The 18,297-nt window shown below is 41.0% G+C and overlaps 1 protein-coding gene across 2 annotated transcripts in view; it reads right to left on the minus strand.

The window, feature by feature from the left end:
• SPTBN1 (spectrin, beta, non-erythrocytic 1) overlaps positions 1–18,080 on the minus strand; it is a 94,248-nt gene extending 76,168 nt beyond the window's left edge. The window contains exon 1 of one of the 2 annotated variants that reach the window (XM_010574873.1): positions 17,880–18,080. In XM_010574873.1, coding sequence (XP_010573175.1) covers positions 17,880–18,027 — 148 coding nt within the window. In that variant the 5' untranslated portion in view covers positions 18,028–18,080. Of the gene's footprint in view, positions 1–2,487; positions 2,597–17,879 lie in introns of those variants that run through there. The other variant, XM_010574874.1, reaches the window with a different exon arrangement.
• Positions 18,081–18,297: the final 217 nt, after the last annotated feature.

Consider the following 18,297-nt stretch of genomic DNA (forward strand, 5'->3'; position numbering starts at 1 on the left):
TGCTGATCACACTTCTGCTTCGTACATGGCCTGAGCACTTGCTCTGTGTTATTTTAGTCAAAACAATATGCTCCTAAGTGCTTTTTTTAAGGAAAACTCCCAACCTTCACTGGATCTAAACAGCACCTTGCTATAATCTAGTGCAAAGCTGTGGATTCCCATGAGAATTCTAGGAACTGAAAAAGGAGGGGCAAATTCAGTGTGGGAAGAACATGAGTAGAGGCTACAGTAATCCTGTATGGTGTCAATACTAGTGCTGCTCTAGAGAGCTGTCCTACCGGAGGCAAGGGAGATGAAACACTGTTATAAAGGAGGAAAACACAAAAATAAAAAGGCAGGAAAGCTTCAAAAGGTACTTTTTACCAGAGACTGAAGGAGGTTTGAAACATACCTGCTTTTACTTGTTTGTACACTTTCACAGTGAGAAAGGTGAAACTGGCGATAAATTTGTAATTTAAAAATATTACATATGTTCAGCTCATCCTTGCTGGGTCTGAGTCTGGATGCACTGAGCAATGCCCAGTGCCATAGAACACCCAATGTTTTCACCAGAGCCTTCCAGCAAGAGGACAAGAATCATCTTGAAATCTTACAACTACAAATTAATGGCTTTTTTAGATATTCTTCAGAGAACCATTAATCCAAGGAAAGACACCTTCTGTGTCAGCAGAGTTAAGCCACTCCCTTTACAGCACACAATATTTTATACGGTTATTTCGCATTTCATGGAGTATCTAGTGTATAATTTAAAACAGTTCCTGTACCTAAGCTCCGCCCTGAACAAGATCATTGGCAGCACTATTTTTCAAGCCTGTCTACCCTCTCTGCAATGTGAGTAAACAGCTATGGGATGGTCTACTGCAAAATCACTCCTTACAATTGCAGGAGAATTCACTGCATTTTATCTCTTTTGTTAGAAGAAAATGCAGTACATTTAAGGAGAGCATTGCAATTTTTTAAAAATTTTTTTTTAAGTCAACACAGTGCATTCCACTGAAGGGAAAACTCACTTTCTGTGCTTTCAACACTGCGGTCTGCTTTCCTCTTTCAATGTGATGTAAACACACAGATAATGGATTCCTGAAGCAGTGACCCTGAAAATGATAAAATCTGCCTTTTTTAGACTGCTAACTTAACCAGCAAAAAAAGAGGCGTGAGGCAGTATTTTTTTTCCCCTGTGCCACAAACTTACCTCGTTCTTTTTAAAGCAAGTACCGCAGCCTAAGATCTGACAGATATCCAAGATAAAGCCTCTATCGCATTCCCTCGTGTGCAAGTTCGGAGCCTGGATTTTCCATGCCTTGCCTGAGGAATGTCTGTGTTGCCAGTGTCATTTTATCTTATTATATCCAGTATGCAGCCATTACTGTGAGCCAGTTTACAAGATAAACAAAGTACTATGAATGAATTTTTTTTTCCCCCCTCCTTCCTTACGCCAACAAATAGGAACATTTTTTGCACTAACCAGGCTCTTCCTCCCTCTCTGACAGGAACCTCAGGACCACACTTGTGGCACACACCAGAGTAAAATAAGAAACATGCACAGAAGGGCTGAACTTCACTGTACTCAGGCTGCTCTGGGATTATTTATGGAGTCACATGGATGTAGAGGAGGAGGACGTTTGGTTTTGGTTAAGAATTCTTTTTTATTTTGAAACTGCAATGCTAGAGTTCATTCATCCCTGGCACATGCCTTATACAGAGAAACAGCAGAGCTTGGTTTACCCTGTCTGAGGTAGAGAGATGCTGGGCACAATCCTCCTCTGCTGCACTGCTAATGATCTGGATTTCCAGAACAGGTCAGAGGCCTGCCCTTTAGAGAGCATACAACCACTCCCCAAAAGAAACGTCTGTTTTCTCACACAGATAGAGAATATAATGGGAAGACATTAAAGGACATTTTCCCTGTCTAAAAGCAGAGTGACACAAAATGAAGAAAATTGAGAATGTTAAAGTACATGAATGCTTTCTTGGAGATCTTCTACTACATGAGCAAACTAATTCGTTTGGAAATTATGCAACTATTCTTCATTTGAAGACATTAAGCCACCCATCTTTACAGGAGGTACACAGGGAGTCAGAAAGGGCTCTCACACTGCAAACTGCACCCAAAGCAAGCCAGGATTTTATGATTAATTTCTAGAGTTATGACTGTATTTTAATTAAGGTTAAAATAAATAGAAAGACCACTTCCTCAGTCTCGCCCTTATTGTTCTAAGTGACTTGGTCTGGGTTAGTCCTCACCTGTAATGCTGAGCTGGCTCAGACGGGGACATGCATCTTAGTACTGTGTAAGACTGAGGACACCTTCAGAGAGATAAAAGCCACACAGTATCTCTTAAAAGAACTCAAAAGCTTTTTCCTATAGCACCACTTTCGGCCTCTCATTAGCACCTTGATGCAACGAGAACAAGCCCAGACTAACATGTTTACGGGGATCATACCATAGCAACACCTACAAAAAAAAAAAAAACAGCACAGGCTTACCTTGTAACTGCTTGAATCTTCCTTCTAATTGATTATAGTTATACGGCACCTGAGATGCATATCCTGGAGACAATGGCCCGGGCATACTTGTTGATTTTTGTAATTCCATTTACAGGTAACAGAGGGATACGATGAACTGCAGCATAAAGGAACCACAGGTTTCTCTACCATACATCCAAGTAAATCCCAGCTTCCTCAGTAGTTTGGCTTCAGTCCCTAGAGAAGACGCTCTCACTGAGCCCTAAGTAAATAACAGCTTCGGTTCAAAATCCAGCAGTGTGGGTTGGCAGTAAGTTGTCTGTACCGGATTCAAACTTAAAGCACCATGAGGGTTTTTTTCGGTGGCGGTTTTTTTTTCACCCCCACTCCACTACAGGCAACTCAAGTGCTCGAATCTGGTTTCAAATGCTTGTCTGGCTCTGGCGAAAATAAATCGAATAAAAGCAAGCCTGCGATTCAGCCCAAAGTAAAAGCAGCATGGAGCCAGGCGCTGCCGTCCTCGCCAGCGCTTCCAGGAGCCGCGCACACCTCAGACCTTTCTGCTGGTTTGTAACATAATCAGCAGCCGCCCGGCTGCGGGCTGATGTCACTTGATTACCATAGAGCACCGTGGAGGAAACGAAGGCTGTACCAAGGGCGAAGGGGCGGCGGAGCAGCAAAGCTGGAGCAAGTTCTTCCGCCGGGCCCAGCCCGCACAGCCCTGAGCCCCGGGGAGGGGGGCAAGGTGGTCATGGGGTCCCCAGGCCTCCGCTCCCAACACGCTGCCAGGGCCACAGCAGACGGTGGTATCTTCCTGAGCAAAGCCGGTGGAATTACAATCTTTTGTTTAGAGCCTCATGTAACGGAAAAGTCTCAGATTACTATCACACGAAAAGGAGGGCGCTTTTCTTTATTTATCTGCAAGTCCGTTCACTTGAAAAAGTGACACACACACACAGCAGTACTCATTCAGTATTTAGCAAGAGGCGAGGAGGGGACGCAGAAAGATGTACGCTCCAGCACACTGGGAAGAAACGAAAGCTTTGTGAAAAGGTTCTTTAAACAGCCAATTCCTGTCACTTCATTTTATGTTACTTGTCGATATTGAGGATTTTGACGTCTCCTCTGGATGTGGCTCTTTGCCCGTTTATCAGCATGCTGGGTATTATCGCAAGATTAGTGGTTGTCTGGGCTATGCACTGGAGGGGAAGGGCTGTAACGTAAATAAGAATGCCTTGCCTCCCATTGGCACCTTAATACCCTGCTGCAATATAAACGTGCACATTAGCAGCAGCGGCAGGGCTACGTACTGGAAGTCCATTCCTGCAGCTGGCATTAGGCAGAGGATGTCAGTTTTCCCTCAGGGGCACAAGCTCCTAGCCCTCACTTACTCATAAGTGAAATTAAAAGGTCAGTTCCACATTCACATTCTCAGCATGTAGCATTTGCCTGTTCATTTTTAAAACTGCTGATAACGTTCACACAAATATTTCTCTTTTTTTCCTTCTCTTGCATTTCCAAATTCCTTTCCAATGGAATCCATGTTGTCTTCTCCTCCCACTCCATCCCCTCAATAAACATTTCAAAATGTTGCCTTTGTTTTGATACTGCTGTTTCACAAGTTTTTAGTCATATAGTAATTTATGTGAGGACAATTCCTGTGGGAGAAGCTCAGTCCACTCCCACCGACTCGCTGCAGCCCTAGCTCCTGCTAGGCGTAGGGTGGAAATTCAACCAGCCAACACACCAGGAAACATACGTGCAAGAAGTCCAATCATGAACACCGCTAATTTAGGGAGAAGTGATGGAAGTCAACACTTCTCAACTGAAGCTGGGGTTTCCAAAAACATACGGACTGCTGAAAGTGCCTGGCACATTGCTCCCGAGGTCATAAATACACTTAAAATATTTATGGCTTTTAACTGTACTGTTTTATTTAAAACAGCAACATAGCCCTAGTCCAGAGTTGCTTATTATACTGATACAGAAGGGCTTTTACTAGCATATTTCAGTGAACCCCTTTATATCAATATAGCTGTATTTACACAAGACTTTTGGTACTACAGCAGACCTCAAGTAGAACCTAAAACATTTTTGAAAGTTGGCCTTCAGTCCTTTCAGCACTACCTACACTTGGCCACTAAAGACTATTCAGCTGACCAAGCCAGATTTTACAGTGTCAGGGAAAAAACTATTGTCCACAAGGGCAGCTAAAATGCCGCTGTACAGGGGACCAAGGTACTGCAGGCTTGTGCCCTAAATGCAAGGTGAAAAGAGGATCCGAGGAAGAACCCGCATTCGCCACTGCAGCAGGCAGGATGCTGCTCTCCAGACAACAATGCAGTGATGTGGCACGGCGAGTCCCCTGTTCCTGCTAAACCTTCCCCTGATCATCTTTGTACAGCCAGCTGTCCCTCCAGCATGCAGGGACCCACACGCTGCAGTTGTAGCCATGGGATTTCCAAGCTGGGGTGGGAGGGAAGAAGGGCAACACAAAAATAAAAAAGGCTCCAAAATTTACCAGAACAGAGCTCAGTAAACTGAGCCATTTATATATAAATGCGAACTCCCCCAAAGCTCAAGGAGCACATTTTACCCAGCACACAAGTACAGGCTTATTTCCGTCACAAATTCTTTTCCTGCAGCTTTCTACCAACAGCAGCTTTTGCCTGCAATGCCTGACCTATGTTATAATTAAATGAAACCCTTTCCCTCCAGAGCAGGCAGGCAGCCAGGCCCTACCTGCAGGCATATCAGCTCATTACTGTCCCACCTTGAGCAAACAGGTGTTGCTATGCAAGCTCAGAAGGTAAAACTAAAGTCTAAGTGACTGTCAGGAGAGCTGGCGCGTTTTTAACACCATAAAGGCCATAAATCAGGAGCCAGCTTTCCCAACACCTTTGGTAGGCAACACACTAATACACGTGACCATTATTAAAAATATTTAAAAGTAAAATATTACAAAAGCAAAACATTAAAAACTAAAAACAATCATTTGGCTTTGACCCATATAAAACACAGACTGGCTTTCCCCACCCTGTCATAAAACATTAATACCACATACACAAATTTACACTTCAGATTGTCCCCTCTGGGACAACTGAATCTGGTAAGTTTAAGAATCCTAAGAAACACTGAACAAAAGTTGGGGTTTGAGTCATTTTGTCCGTGTCCCCTCTCTGTCCCCCCCCAGTTCTGGCCTGCCCAGTAGCACTAAATGCTACCTTAAAGAGAAAGAATTGCAGCAGGTATGGAGCAGTGCAGGCTACACAGCGAGTAGGGAGAAAGCTAAAGGGTAAGGGAAGAATCTGTGTTTGAACTGAGCTTATTTTGTTCAAGATTTGAAAAACAGAGATGGAAGACCCTAACACGTTGTGGAGGACTCACTCACTGTGAAATTGTGACCTCATTTTAGCTGCCATCCAGGTTGACATTTGGGCTGAACAACAGGTCGCCAAGCAACAGATGTGACAGCCTTTGTTAATGATCGTATCAGCTCCTGGGGATGGCCCTAATCGCCAGGTGCTGCTGACTCAACTGCCAAAGCATTACTGCTGCTTTGCTGGGCCTCTGGCGTACATTTTGAAGGCTCCACTTCACAGGTTGGTGCTAATTCCGTAGAAAGAGCAAAGCAAAATGGGGATCTGTCTGTATTCGTGAAACACTACACCCTATGTAGCAAGGCTTCTTAAAAACGGGCATCCTGCCAGTTCCGATTTTTGAGTCACATCAATCGTAATACATTCGTTTGCTGCTGACTCCAAATTAGTAAACTTGAGACCTGTTCACTGCCACAATGTAGCAATGCATCAAATCCATCACAAGGCTCTAGCATGCTGAGCCCTTTTTTATACCTGGTTTCTACTCATTATCTCTGTTTCTCTTTAATTGACTCAGTCCCTGACAGTACTAATTAGGTAATGTGCTATGGAGGGGAATTAATACTTTAAAGGACAAAGATAACTTTTAGCACTGGCCCAAGTGTAACTTACCAAATCAACACAGCTTGAAATTGTCGATGGAGTAATTCATCACTGATTACAGTGTTGGAGAAAAATAAGGGCCAAATCATATAGTAAGTTTAGTATATTAGGGAGGGAGGGTTTTGTTGTTTTTTTTTCCCCCCTCTAAATTTTGTTCTCACTTTTCTTCCATAGCTGTGAAATAATTTTTGCTTTCATTCTTTGAATTGTACCTCTCCCATAGTACTTGGCTGGTAATGATGGCTTGCATTATTTGTGTACTTGTTAAGAGTAAATAAAAGTGCAAATTATTATCCACTTAACCATAACACAGTGTGACTTAGTTGACACAATCAGAGGTTTGCAAAGCCTCAAGGAGAACAAGAGGTTGATTACAGTAATATTATGAAAGCACAAATAACATCTGGAGGCAGGTGCTTACCCCAGAACAGAAAAGGATCTGTCCCAGGATCTGTCTTTATGTGGTTCTGAAAATTGCTGAAGTGAATGGGCTCCTATCACAAAGGAAAAAACTAATGTTAGATCTAGCAAAATTACCATCCAAATCTCTAATCAACAATGTTTCTAAGACTGAACAAAACTATCGCTTTTCTCAGCCAAAAAAAGTCCCTTAAGAAAAATCTTAGCATATTCTCAAAAAAAGTATAGGCAAAAAAAAAAACCCTCTAAGAAATTCCCGGCCAAGGATTCAGTTCATAACTTTTGCAGAAAATAACTGGTAAGCGTGCAGCGTTAATATTACTCACACAGCCTCGTTAGAATTGGAATAGCTAGAAATTCCCCATCAAACTACACTATCTTCCACCAATAAAGTCAACCAATATTGTCTGGCTTTACTGGGTCAACAATGAAGATAGTCCATGTAGTAGACTCAATGTCCAAAACAGGCTCACCCTCAAAATACATTCACTTAATGCATTCATGAAAAACCAAGAAAAGCAATGCACAAAACGTCCCCTGGGTACCATAAAACAAACACATGCTTTGTACCGTTGCGTTCTGAAAGAAAGATGCGATTTTACAACTCCATGAAAGACAATTATCTTTCTAATGGGAAGCAGAATGCACGCCAGAGCTTACAATAATTACGAATCTGGTTAATCATCACCCTTGTCTTTCCTCTTTACTCTTATTTGCTCTTGTAAATCCTCTAGCTGGTGACTAACTAGAAAAAAATTACAAGATAAAAAGGATGATTTATTAATCTAAAATGCCACAGAAATCACAAAACATTTGCTCTTCTCCTGAAAGAGGGTAAAGTTCTTACACATCCCCTCAGCACCACAGTTAAGAACTGAAAACTCATAATCATGCTTGCCTTTCTTGACTTCTCTGCTGATATGCCCATCTACACACTAAAACCAGAATCTATCCCTATATATGCAATAGAGTAAGGAAAGATGGCTTTTGCTGTGGATTGTTCTAGAATGTAATAGGAAATAGTTATTTTTATCATGTTTGACAATTTGCATAACATTAATCCTGAAGAGTTAGCTGTTTTCCCTTCAGTTTGTATCTAAGGTGCTGGAACACAGAGAGAAGCAGCCCACACACTAAGCAGAAATTAGCATGCCAACTTAATTACCTCTTCTGCAGGTATTAGTGGGAAGAGAACCATTCATCTTATAAACCTGCCATTTCCTGCAATACTTAGCAACTGTCTCAGAAGGTGAAAATAAATACAAACAAAACAAGAGATCTTCTCTTAGGTAACACTTCCATTTCAGAAAGTATTCCAATTTTCTCTTTAAAGGGGATTTTAGGTCAGTGGCAAATACCAAGGCATTTGCTCCTCCAGGTCCCTTCCAGATATATTCTCTGTTACTCATGTGGGCTTGGGAGAGCCAATGCAATCAAAAGGCAAGGGAAAGGGGCAGATTAAAAAGCAAGAGACAAGGATTTTTATTACAGAAGGGTCTGTTCACAGGTTTTCCTTTTGCCATGTCCAGGCTGGCCTTACAGCAGCTCTGCACTGAGTCCCAGGCACAAACGAGCTCTGGGCTCCAGATGAACCTGTAGGTTGTGATGTCTGAGACCAAAGCAGCACGAAACCTTTGGGAATCTTCTCACAAACCAGGCCAGAATATCAACTTATTACTGAAACTGGGTCAGTTCCACCTGGTTTCAGGTTTCAGTTTACACAAGTCCCAGATTAACTGGAAAGTTGACATGACTTTTGTAACAGCATGTCCTTGCTAACTGCAACAGTGGGACACTTGCCAGGAGAGCTCGCAGGGAAGAGCTACAGGACGCACTCGTCTTTGGATGAAATCATGGTTTGTATTCCAGTCCAAATGGGTTCTTCTGAACTGTACTGCTTCCCATACTCCACAAACTCATCAAAGCAGGGAAGCCATCCCTGAAAAACTCTAACAACTACATTCACAGGTTTTGTTTGTGGCCCACAAAATGCACTTGGGTTTGCTCCCTGACTTAGATTAATAACCCTTAAAAACTCTATTAAAATCAAGCATGGTGCACAGGTATGCACTTAACATACTCGATTTCTGTGAAATTTTGGCATGAAAACACTTCTTGATTTTCATCCAGAAAATTCTTTTTTTATGGGTTTTAATGTGCTTTCTTAGAAGCTGGAATTATTTTCACTGCCTTTCCTTCCCTCCTCTCCCTCTCTATCGGAATTGCATCTACGTTAATATGTAAGAGAGAGAAAGAGAGATTCCCACCCTCCTTTTTCTTTTCTTCCTTTTGCACCGTTTTCTTTTTTTTCCAGTTTGACCACAAACACAGAAGATGCACTGTTGCTACACCATAATCACTCAGACATGAAAATTAAATCTCCTGCTACTCCTGAGCAAAATGGAAATTGGGTGAAAACAACAAGCAGAACACACTGATCTTTACAAACCTCCACAAGCCAGAGTATTTATTTCTACTGTTTCCCTTGCTTCACATAAATAGAACAGAAAAGCATATAAACAATATTAATGTTCACAAATACATCCCAGTTGTGACCAGCCACATTCACATGTGATCAGTTTAGGGGAGAGGAACAAAAAAGTACCTCTCCATTTTGCCAGTTCTGTAACTGGAGGAGCTTGAGCCCCTAAATTAGAAACCTCTGAAGTTACTTGGGTTCCCTACAGAATTTTAGATCCTCTTACACCTAAGCAACAAAGTTCCAGAAAAGCTGACGTAATACAGGCTTGTGCTGATCCTGTAGTTCAGTCAAAATGAGAAAGAAGGAAAATGTTAGAAAAAGAAACTGTTGGAAGTTTTTCTTTAAAAAAACCAACATACTAGATGCAGAAACATGAGCTGAAAGCCTCATTTTTTAAAGCCAACATAAAAGAGATATCTTTCTGTTTATTTTTGAAAACCACCTTTCATCGAATCTCACCCACAAAATTTCCCCATCTGGGAATTGCCTATCTCTGCAAACAAAGCTTAGTGATCAATTCACAAGTACTAACTGTCTGAAACTCATGAAGTTTTTACTCCAGAGCAAACCACATTTCATTTTTATATCATGTATAGAATAAATACAACATATTATACACTTATATATACAAATACTGTCCACATCTGACACCCATCCGCTTTAAAGGCTTAGTAACATTTAAAGGAAGCAAAACTTAAAAAAATCATCATACAACATACACATACAAAGTAGCTGGCAAAAAAACCCAGTAGTGTTTGCATTGCTCACTAGAAGAGTTCAAAACTGCTAGGAAGAATGCCAGAAACTAAAAAAGTGGAACTTGGAAGTGAATTTTCATTCTCCTCTCTGCTTGTCTGGTCCTCATCCCTGTTCCTGTTCTGTTTGCTTCTTCCCCATCAAGGCAACTCATCTCAAAGCAATCTGGGTTTATATCTCTCCAGGATATTACCTCAAGATAAGAATCAAAGCTCTGATCCGAGAGAATGATTTCATCCCTAATCTTTCCCCATTAGAAGAGATCCAAGGTTCACAGAAATTGGTAAACATTTTTTAATCCTGTATTGAATTTCACTTTGCAGTATGCTCTGCTAGATGTTATTTATACTTCAGGGAGTGCTTTCATGCAGTATCCAAGCAACAAATAGAAGGAAAAATGCAAGGCACATTGCAGATTTGGCTGAATAAATAAAATAAATACAGAAACATAGCTAGTTAGATGCTAAAGACATGAGACGAGAACATTCTCTTCTGCATACGCATTTTTTGTGGAAAGACTTCTTTTAAATTACAGGCTCATGACTAGGTTTTGAAATACAGCCACAGCCAAGCTCATCCCTGATAAAAGTCATAATTTATTGGCAGGTATTTTCTGCACACAAGAAATCCTTTCCATTAAGATGACTCAGCAAAATATCTAAACCCAATCTCATTTCAATGAATGGTCCCATGGTTTCTCTGTATTAAATATCCCTAAAACATTCATTCCCACAGCAAAGAACTTTATAGTCTTCTCAGTCTTCAGGTTTCCCATGATGGGCGCTATGGGTCAGATTCCTAGCTGGTGTAAATCAGCATGGTCTCACAGAAGCCAAGGGAGAATGCCAGTTTATAGCAGCTGACAACCTGGCTGGTGAGTCTCCTCCTAAATCATCAAATTCAGCATGATTATATCCAAGCTCTACTATTGTGCCCAGCTTAGCTCTCACTAACTACATGGAAAGTAACTCACAGTGAGTGTTCTTCCTTTCCTTGAGCAGCTGGTGCAGCCAGAGGGTTTTCCCTTCACAAATCCTCCCCTGCCTCTCCGTGCTGGGCCTGGCTGTCCCTGCTTCAGCTGATGCAGAACGCTGCATCTCACTCATCTCAGCATTGCGGGCAGCCAAAAGCACATCCCCTGGTGCTTTTACTCTTTCCTGATGCCATGGTGATGAATGGACGATGAAAACTAAAATAGACTGGAGCATGCTGTGCTGTGCCAGTCTGGGAATTAAGGCATAGTTCTCACCTAAAATCAGCACAAGTAAGTAGGCACACTATGGAAGTTAGTGCAGTGCCAATGTGTCTAATACCCAGGTATGATAAAGCAGATTTACCTGCTTTCAGGATTACCCTTATGGGTACTTAATTGGTAATATACTAAAAGCAGATACGCACATGCACACAGAGTCAGCACACACATATCAGTTTTCCATCTTCTTCCTCTAGGTACGGATGGCTTTTTATATTTAATCACTTCTTAACTACAGTACAGAATTCTCTCATACCTTATTTTGCTAAATTGCTGTCCAAGCATAGAGTCAGCCCTTTGTGAATAAGGACTGGCATATGTCTGGAGTTCTCCTCAAGAAACTATGAGAAATCTATATGGTACCTGTATTCCAGTCCAGGAGCTTAAGGCACAGGAATTCAAAGATCTCAAGATCCATCAATACAGGCTCTTTGCTGGCAACATGTTGGGCTCTCCCGTGTACACGTCCAACTCAATATTGCTTAGTCTTGAAAGAATTTAATCAGAGATGTAAAATAACTGCAGCTGTCAGACTTTCCAGAGCGGGGCTGCCAGCAACTGCTCCTATCCTGCTCCCTCCCCAAAGATGCAAAAAGCCTCTTTTTCCAGCTCCACTTGTCCTGCCTGAGCAATGTGTGCAAGACCACAGTTATTCACCAGGACACAATCACTTTCATGCATCACTCTTACTAAGTAATCATAAATACTATCCATGAAGCAGACAAGCATGCATGATTCCAGGAAACTCCTAAGTTACATTCAGCAGTACTTTTTTTCAGAAGCTTGGCTCTATACTTAGGAAGCTACATTGGACCATGGATCTGGTATCTAATTAGACTACAAAGAATCTGACTTACACCTCCACGTAGCTTGCACGCTACTTGTTTATTCTAAAGAGAGAGAGCAAACCCCTAAACTATTCATAACTGATACCAAAAATCATGTTACTATAGCAATGAGATAAAAATGACCTCTGTACCAAATCACATTTTTGATGGAACATCACTGAAAACAAGTTGTTCACGTTTACTTGAAAGTTATTTTATGTACCATAGGCATACAGTGACACTTCTTTTTGGGTCAGTCTACGGATAATCTTTAAAAATAAAAATGCTAAGAAAAAAACATTACTTATTGTCTTGTTTTTGCTATTTGCTTTAGAAACAGTTCTCCACCAGCAACTTTCAAAGCAAAGTGACAGATGGGCTAAACTTTTTCTTGTTCTATGATAAGAGCACAGTGTTCATCAGTAGTCACAGCCAGCTCTGCAGGTGACATGCCTAAGTACATCAGCTTCTCTGCTGCCCTGCTCTCTCCCTTGATGCCTGCATGACACAGAACACACAAAATGATACTCCTGTTTTTAACACCAGCCTCCTACAGATTCTGGTAAAGTACTGCGGCTTAGAAACTACAGCTAAGAAATCGTTCCAGAAGTACAATCCAGAAGGAAAGTGTTGGGTGAGGTCGACATTTGGAAAAGCTCTTGTTAAAAGAATCCCATCAGCTTTTATCTGAGCAAAATAAGATTTTTCAAAATAAACCCTTTCATGCCCACCTGAGTAAGTCTACATTAGGCCTCTGGCTACTGAACAAAAACATGGACTAATAACCAATACTGCCATGCCAGTGCTGAGAAGATGCATCTGCAGTTTCACTGCTGTAAGGTTTTTATTTCTGTTTAGTGTCAAATGAATCCTTCATATGCCCTTCAAACCTGATTTACAAGCATCAATATACCGCTGAGTTCTCTTTCCTTAACAACTTGCTGTTATTAAAATTAGTACACTGATTTTCAAGTCCCAGATAGCTCAGGTACTGGATATTCATGAAATGTACCGCAAGAAATTATTCTCGGTATGTTCTTTCAAAGCCAAGAATAAACCAAAGGTTTACTCACTTAAGCTCTAAATCATTGTATTTTGTCCTTTTTTATTGACTTGAGACCTGAAACTTCATTCTGACCATGCAGATTTTTTTCTGTCTTTAGTGTATACTCAGTATGAAACAACAGAAACTTGCTAGCTATGAGAGAGATGCTAGACAGCAAGGACAAGCAGGTGCATGATACCTGAGGACTACTACAAGTGGGATCTTTCTTTTCACTTTTGGGGGGTTGTTCTGCTGACTTTTTCCACTGGAGCTGTGGGGGAATGGCTCAAATATCAGGGCCGAAAGGGCTAACTAGCCCCACATATGGTACCCAGCACTTTCCCACTGCAATTTTTCTCCATCTTTTTTTATGCTTAAGAAATGGGTATTCTGCTATACTAAAGAAAAACTTTTCAATAGTGTAACTTCAGTAACAATTTCAATGATTTTCCCCTTTTGCTTCTGAGAGAATTTACGTTACTGGCGTGAATTACAAGCCTAGTTTCAATTTGTGCAATAGGGACAACTAAGGAAAGCTGCATGACGAATGCAGTCTCCTTACCTGTATTCCCCTGTAAGGTTCATGAATACTGTGACATACAACACTAGCAAGTATCCTGACCTATGCACAGTCACTTAGGTAGAGCTAAAAGAGGAATGCACACCTTCGTCTGCCCTGCACTAGGAAGATATGCCTCCATTATTTCATAAACTTTGAAACTATTTTTAATACATATGCCAGACAGCTGAGTCACAGAACTCCTGGTCACTCGGGTAAACCCAGAGGACAACAGGGCAAAATAGAAATTAGTAGGAAAGCGAGTAACTTTAGCCACGCAATTTTTAATATTGAATTAGCTAACTGAAGAAATGGAAAGTTTTGGAGGTAACAATTCTCATACTACCTGAAAACAGCATCTGAGACAGCAAGCAAGGTACATCTGAATGTCACAGTCCCAGACTGAGTGTGAAAAATTCTGCTGAACAACTGAACTGTTTCTTAAGGCTTTCGTAAGAGCTCGATGCGCCAAGGCACTGCACAGCAAATCTTGTTAGCTAATGGTTCCTGATAGACGAAATCCAACACTTGGGGATTTGTGAATGAAGAATTTTACACAAACACGATATCTTTTTGGCTTCTACAGAGCAGGTAGAATTACCTGGTCTTCCAGCAAGACCTTCCAAAGAACCACAGGGAACAAGGACAGGTGAAAGATGATTTCCTACAGTGGGATATCTTACTTTACGAAGTAGGGATCAGTTACCTTCTTCTCATATCAGATGCAGAGTGAGTTAGTTCAACGTGAATAGCAACCAATCTGGTTGCATATCCCTTCAAATCTGTATTCTGATTGAAAGCTGAGTTCCCAGATGGTTTATTTGTATTAAACTGAAACAATCCTTCGCATTCTGGTTTTCACGGTATATAGACCACTTTAATAATATGGGTTTATCAGTTGCTGTGCTGACTACAGTGCTTTTCTACTATTATTACATCATATCTGCTTAAACTGAGCTTTTCTCCAACACGTTGTCTGTTCTGATCACAGATTATTCTGACCACCATCTCCTGCTTTGTTCTATAAATATTTCAACATCCTGCCAGAACATGGGGCCATTATGATTCTTTCCAGCACAGAGTATCAGACTCTGGCTACAGAACTCCTTTATTGCCTACTCACTCTCTACCTTTCTTTATTTTAAAAGAAATAAGTTTCATTTAAATTACAGTCAACTAGAATCAATACAAGATGGAAGCTTCACATAAAAGGCACTTCACAACTTGTTGAAGAAAGTGGACAGAAGATGCTTGCACCAACAGAAAGATTCACATTGAGTATATAGCCATTACTCAGGCAGTGTAAAATGCCTATAGCCATTCTACTTTTGAATGCAACAGCTTGCATCTTATAGATGGGGAATAAAGAACCAGTGCCTGGTCTGTTCATTTTGAAGCCTTTCATACTACGACAAGGAGATAATGATGCATGTGCATTTCATGAACTATAAGATGTTGATAGTCTTCTGATTTATCTTGTCACTTCAATGAAAGGCAGACATACTGAAAGAGCTGGACATCCACAGGCAGTCTTTAGATACAACTAATCTAGGACCCTTGGAAAGTAAAATGCTGTTGTCAGGAGATGGCCAGTCTTGGGGATGTGGGAAGATGCTTGTGCCCGCAAAGAGCCAGTGCCCACCTAAATCAGACTGGAGTGTTATTCAGTAAATCTAGGCCCTGCAGGTGGTGCACAACTACTTCTGTTTCACCCAGAAGAAAGTGATGGTGCAACAGACAGTCAAAGGTATGGGTTTTAGAGCCCAGAAGAGCCTCCTGATATCACTCAGTATGGCTTTGTGTGCACTATCAGCCACAGGCTTTCACACAGTGATTATCACGTCTGATCCTGTGACAAGCAGCTGAATTAGAATACACCTTTCCAGAAAGAGCCTATCTCGACTTAACAAGTACAATGACAGGGATTATTGCTATCCCAGCTCCAGGCTGCAGCTGTTAAAAACCTGGAAGTGCCTTTGTGGGAGATGGCAAGGGAAGATTAGCCACCAGACAGCACATCCAAAAATACATGCTGAACGGTGCCAGGAGTACCATGGCTCAGCCTTTAACTATAACCTTTGATTTGCCATACAAACCTCTCTTCCGTTCCTCTCTCTCTGCATCATGATTAGGCTTTCAAGCAGTGCTGCAGCAGAGCAGTAGCAGCGCAGTATGCTAAGCCAAGTTTTGACAGCACACAGCATTCCACACTAACAGTAGAGAATTACAGGTATGAAATGTATCAGATGAAAATGACTATGAGTAATGCTTATTAAGAAAAAAAATAAATACATCATACTCTGGGAAAATGTTTAAATATGCATCCGAATTGAATCTTCAGCCAAATTATTTGCTTTGACATTGGTATTTGTTTTAGGATATCTAAATAATTCAAGTGCTTTCCTTACATTACTTCTCCTTGAAATAAGAGTTTCATGTTTATTATTCATTACTCAGGTGGGGAGCTCTGCTTGCCATAAAAGTAAGTGGAACAAGCAACTGCAGTAAAGGCTAGATCTGGAACCCAAATGCAGCTAATGAGCTTTGTACTAAAAGCGCTTCCCACCCAAGGAATATAATATCACTACATTACAATCGCTAATGCAGCATGAGTAAAATACAGTTTCTTCCTCAAACAAGATCAAACTATAAAAAACCCCAAGTCACGATTCTTCTTGTCTACCACCGATCTACCACCATAGGCATCAGTCAGGCTGCTTCTGACCCCACTCAGCACAGCCCCGTTCCAGGTCAGGCATTTTACCTGTAATTTCAAACGCACACTCTGATGAGAACTGCTGTAATTAAAAGTCTTCTAAATTTAACACACATTGCCTGCAGTTCCGTTAAGTCGATACAATTACCATCCTCAGTAACAGCTATATGATCTGCTCTCTGCCCACCTGCATGAACTACTTTATTTCCCTGTTGCTCAGCTCCAAACCTGATCCTGCCCTGTGCCTGACATCCAAAGGTGTTCTGCTTCTAATGCACTCCCACAGCCAGCATCAAGAGAAGAAAGGGCACACTGCACTCCCGAGTCAGTCTCATCAGAATCACAAATGAAACAGATGATACCTTTGTCTCTGCATGGTTAATTTAATAAACCTGCTTCAACACATTATAAAGTATTGGGTTTAAAACCGTTCTTATAACTAAAATTTCACTAGCAGAAAGCTCAGCATATTTTGAGCTGTTTTCCATGCTTACGGTATGTCCCATGCTACTGAGGCATTTTGTTCAGAGGTCAGGAATGTGGGCATGCTACCATAAGAGTCAGGAAATCATTTACAGAATGCATAAAAATTGCTTTGCAGGGCAATGCCTCAGAGCTGAGAGGACATGACATAATCTCCTTGCTGCATAAACAAATTTGGTTAATGTACAGCCTTTAATACACAATAATCAAATATTTTAAACAAAAAAAAAGACCTCATCAAATTTCATTTCTCTGCTGATGAGTGTAATTCAGCAGAAGACAACATGTATTTCAAAAGCTCTCCTTCTTCAGAAAAAATGGTAGTTTCAGCATTATTTATTAAATGACAACTATCTCCATCTACCACATTCCTCCATTTCAGGACAGGTGATATGCTTTGAACACATCCAAATGAAGATATTTTGAAGCAGAATTTTGTTATCCTTCTGATTTTTTCCAAAACTGGAAACCAACCACAGAAACCCAATCAAAACAATTTGAATACACAGCCAAAATGGTTAATATCTGATGAGACTGATGAGGTAAAAAAACAGAGTCAGTACAACCTTCCAATCAAAAAAAAAAAAATATATACACAGATGAAATCTCTGCTCTCCTGTGGTTACACCAAAGAAGTCTTCATAGTAAATCTGAACAGCCAAGTCTCTGCAAAACATCATGTACTACCACATCCTGCAAAGCAACATGAGACTATCAAGCCCCACTGATGTCAACGGATGAAACAATCTCAAAAATTGGTTCGACCAGACTCACTTGACCTCCGGTAAATTTCAGCTCTAGTTTATCGACAAGGTGCAGGCACTGAAGACAGATAGTATCCCATACTACCACATACATACAATGTCTTTGCTCATGTGATGAGTGCTTACCAGCTAGGGCCTTGATGCGGGATCGTTCAAACAGTCGAGCAGAACTATTTTCATTGTCCCAGTCATCGACATCCCAGCGGTTGTTGACATCACTGTACTGCTGTTGGATTTCAATATTGTCATAATCTGTTGCTACTGTTGTCGTCATCCTGAGTCTTCTTAACCTATTCTCACCATCAGATTCTTCTTAAAAACCTCTGCAAAAGAAAAATACATAATAATAATTTAGACAATATACAAGAAAGTAGTAAAATTCAAGCTCAAGACCTCTGGTTTCAAAAATCAATGACTTTTACTCAAAGCTCGAGCACAAGCTCAAGAGCAGGTTAGATACCAACCAGTCCTTCAGAAAGCAACTGAACGCACCAAGTCTTCTTAAGCAATGAAGTACTTCACAAAAGCAAGATTTCAAGCCAGT

Source organism: Haliaeetus leucocephalus, unplaced genomic scaffold (genome assembly GCF_000737465.1).
Source record: "Haliaeetus leucocephalus isolate CR32 unplaced genomic scaffold, Haliaeetus_leucocephalus-4.0 Scaffold450, whole genome shotgun sequence".
Taxonomy (NCBI): Eukaryota; Metazoa; Chordata; class Aves; order Accipitriformes; family Accipitridae; genus Haliaeetus; species Haliaeetus leucocephalus.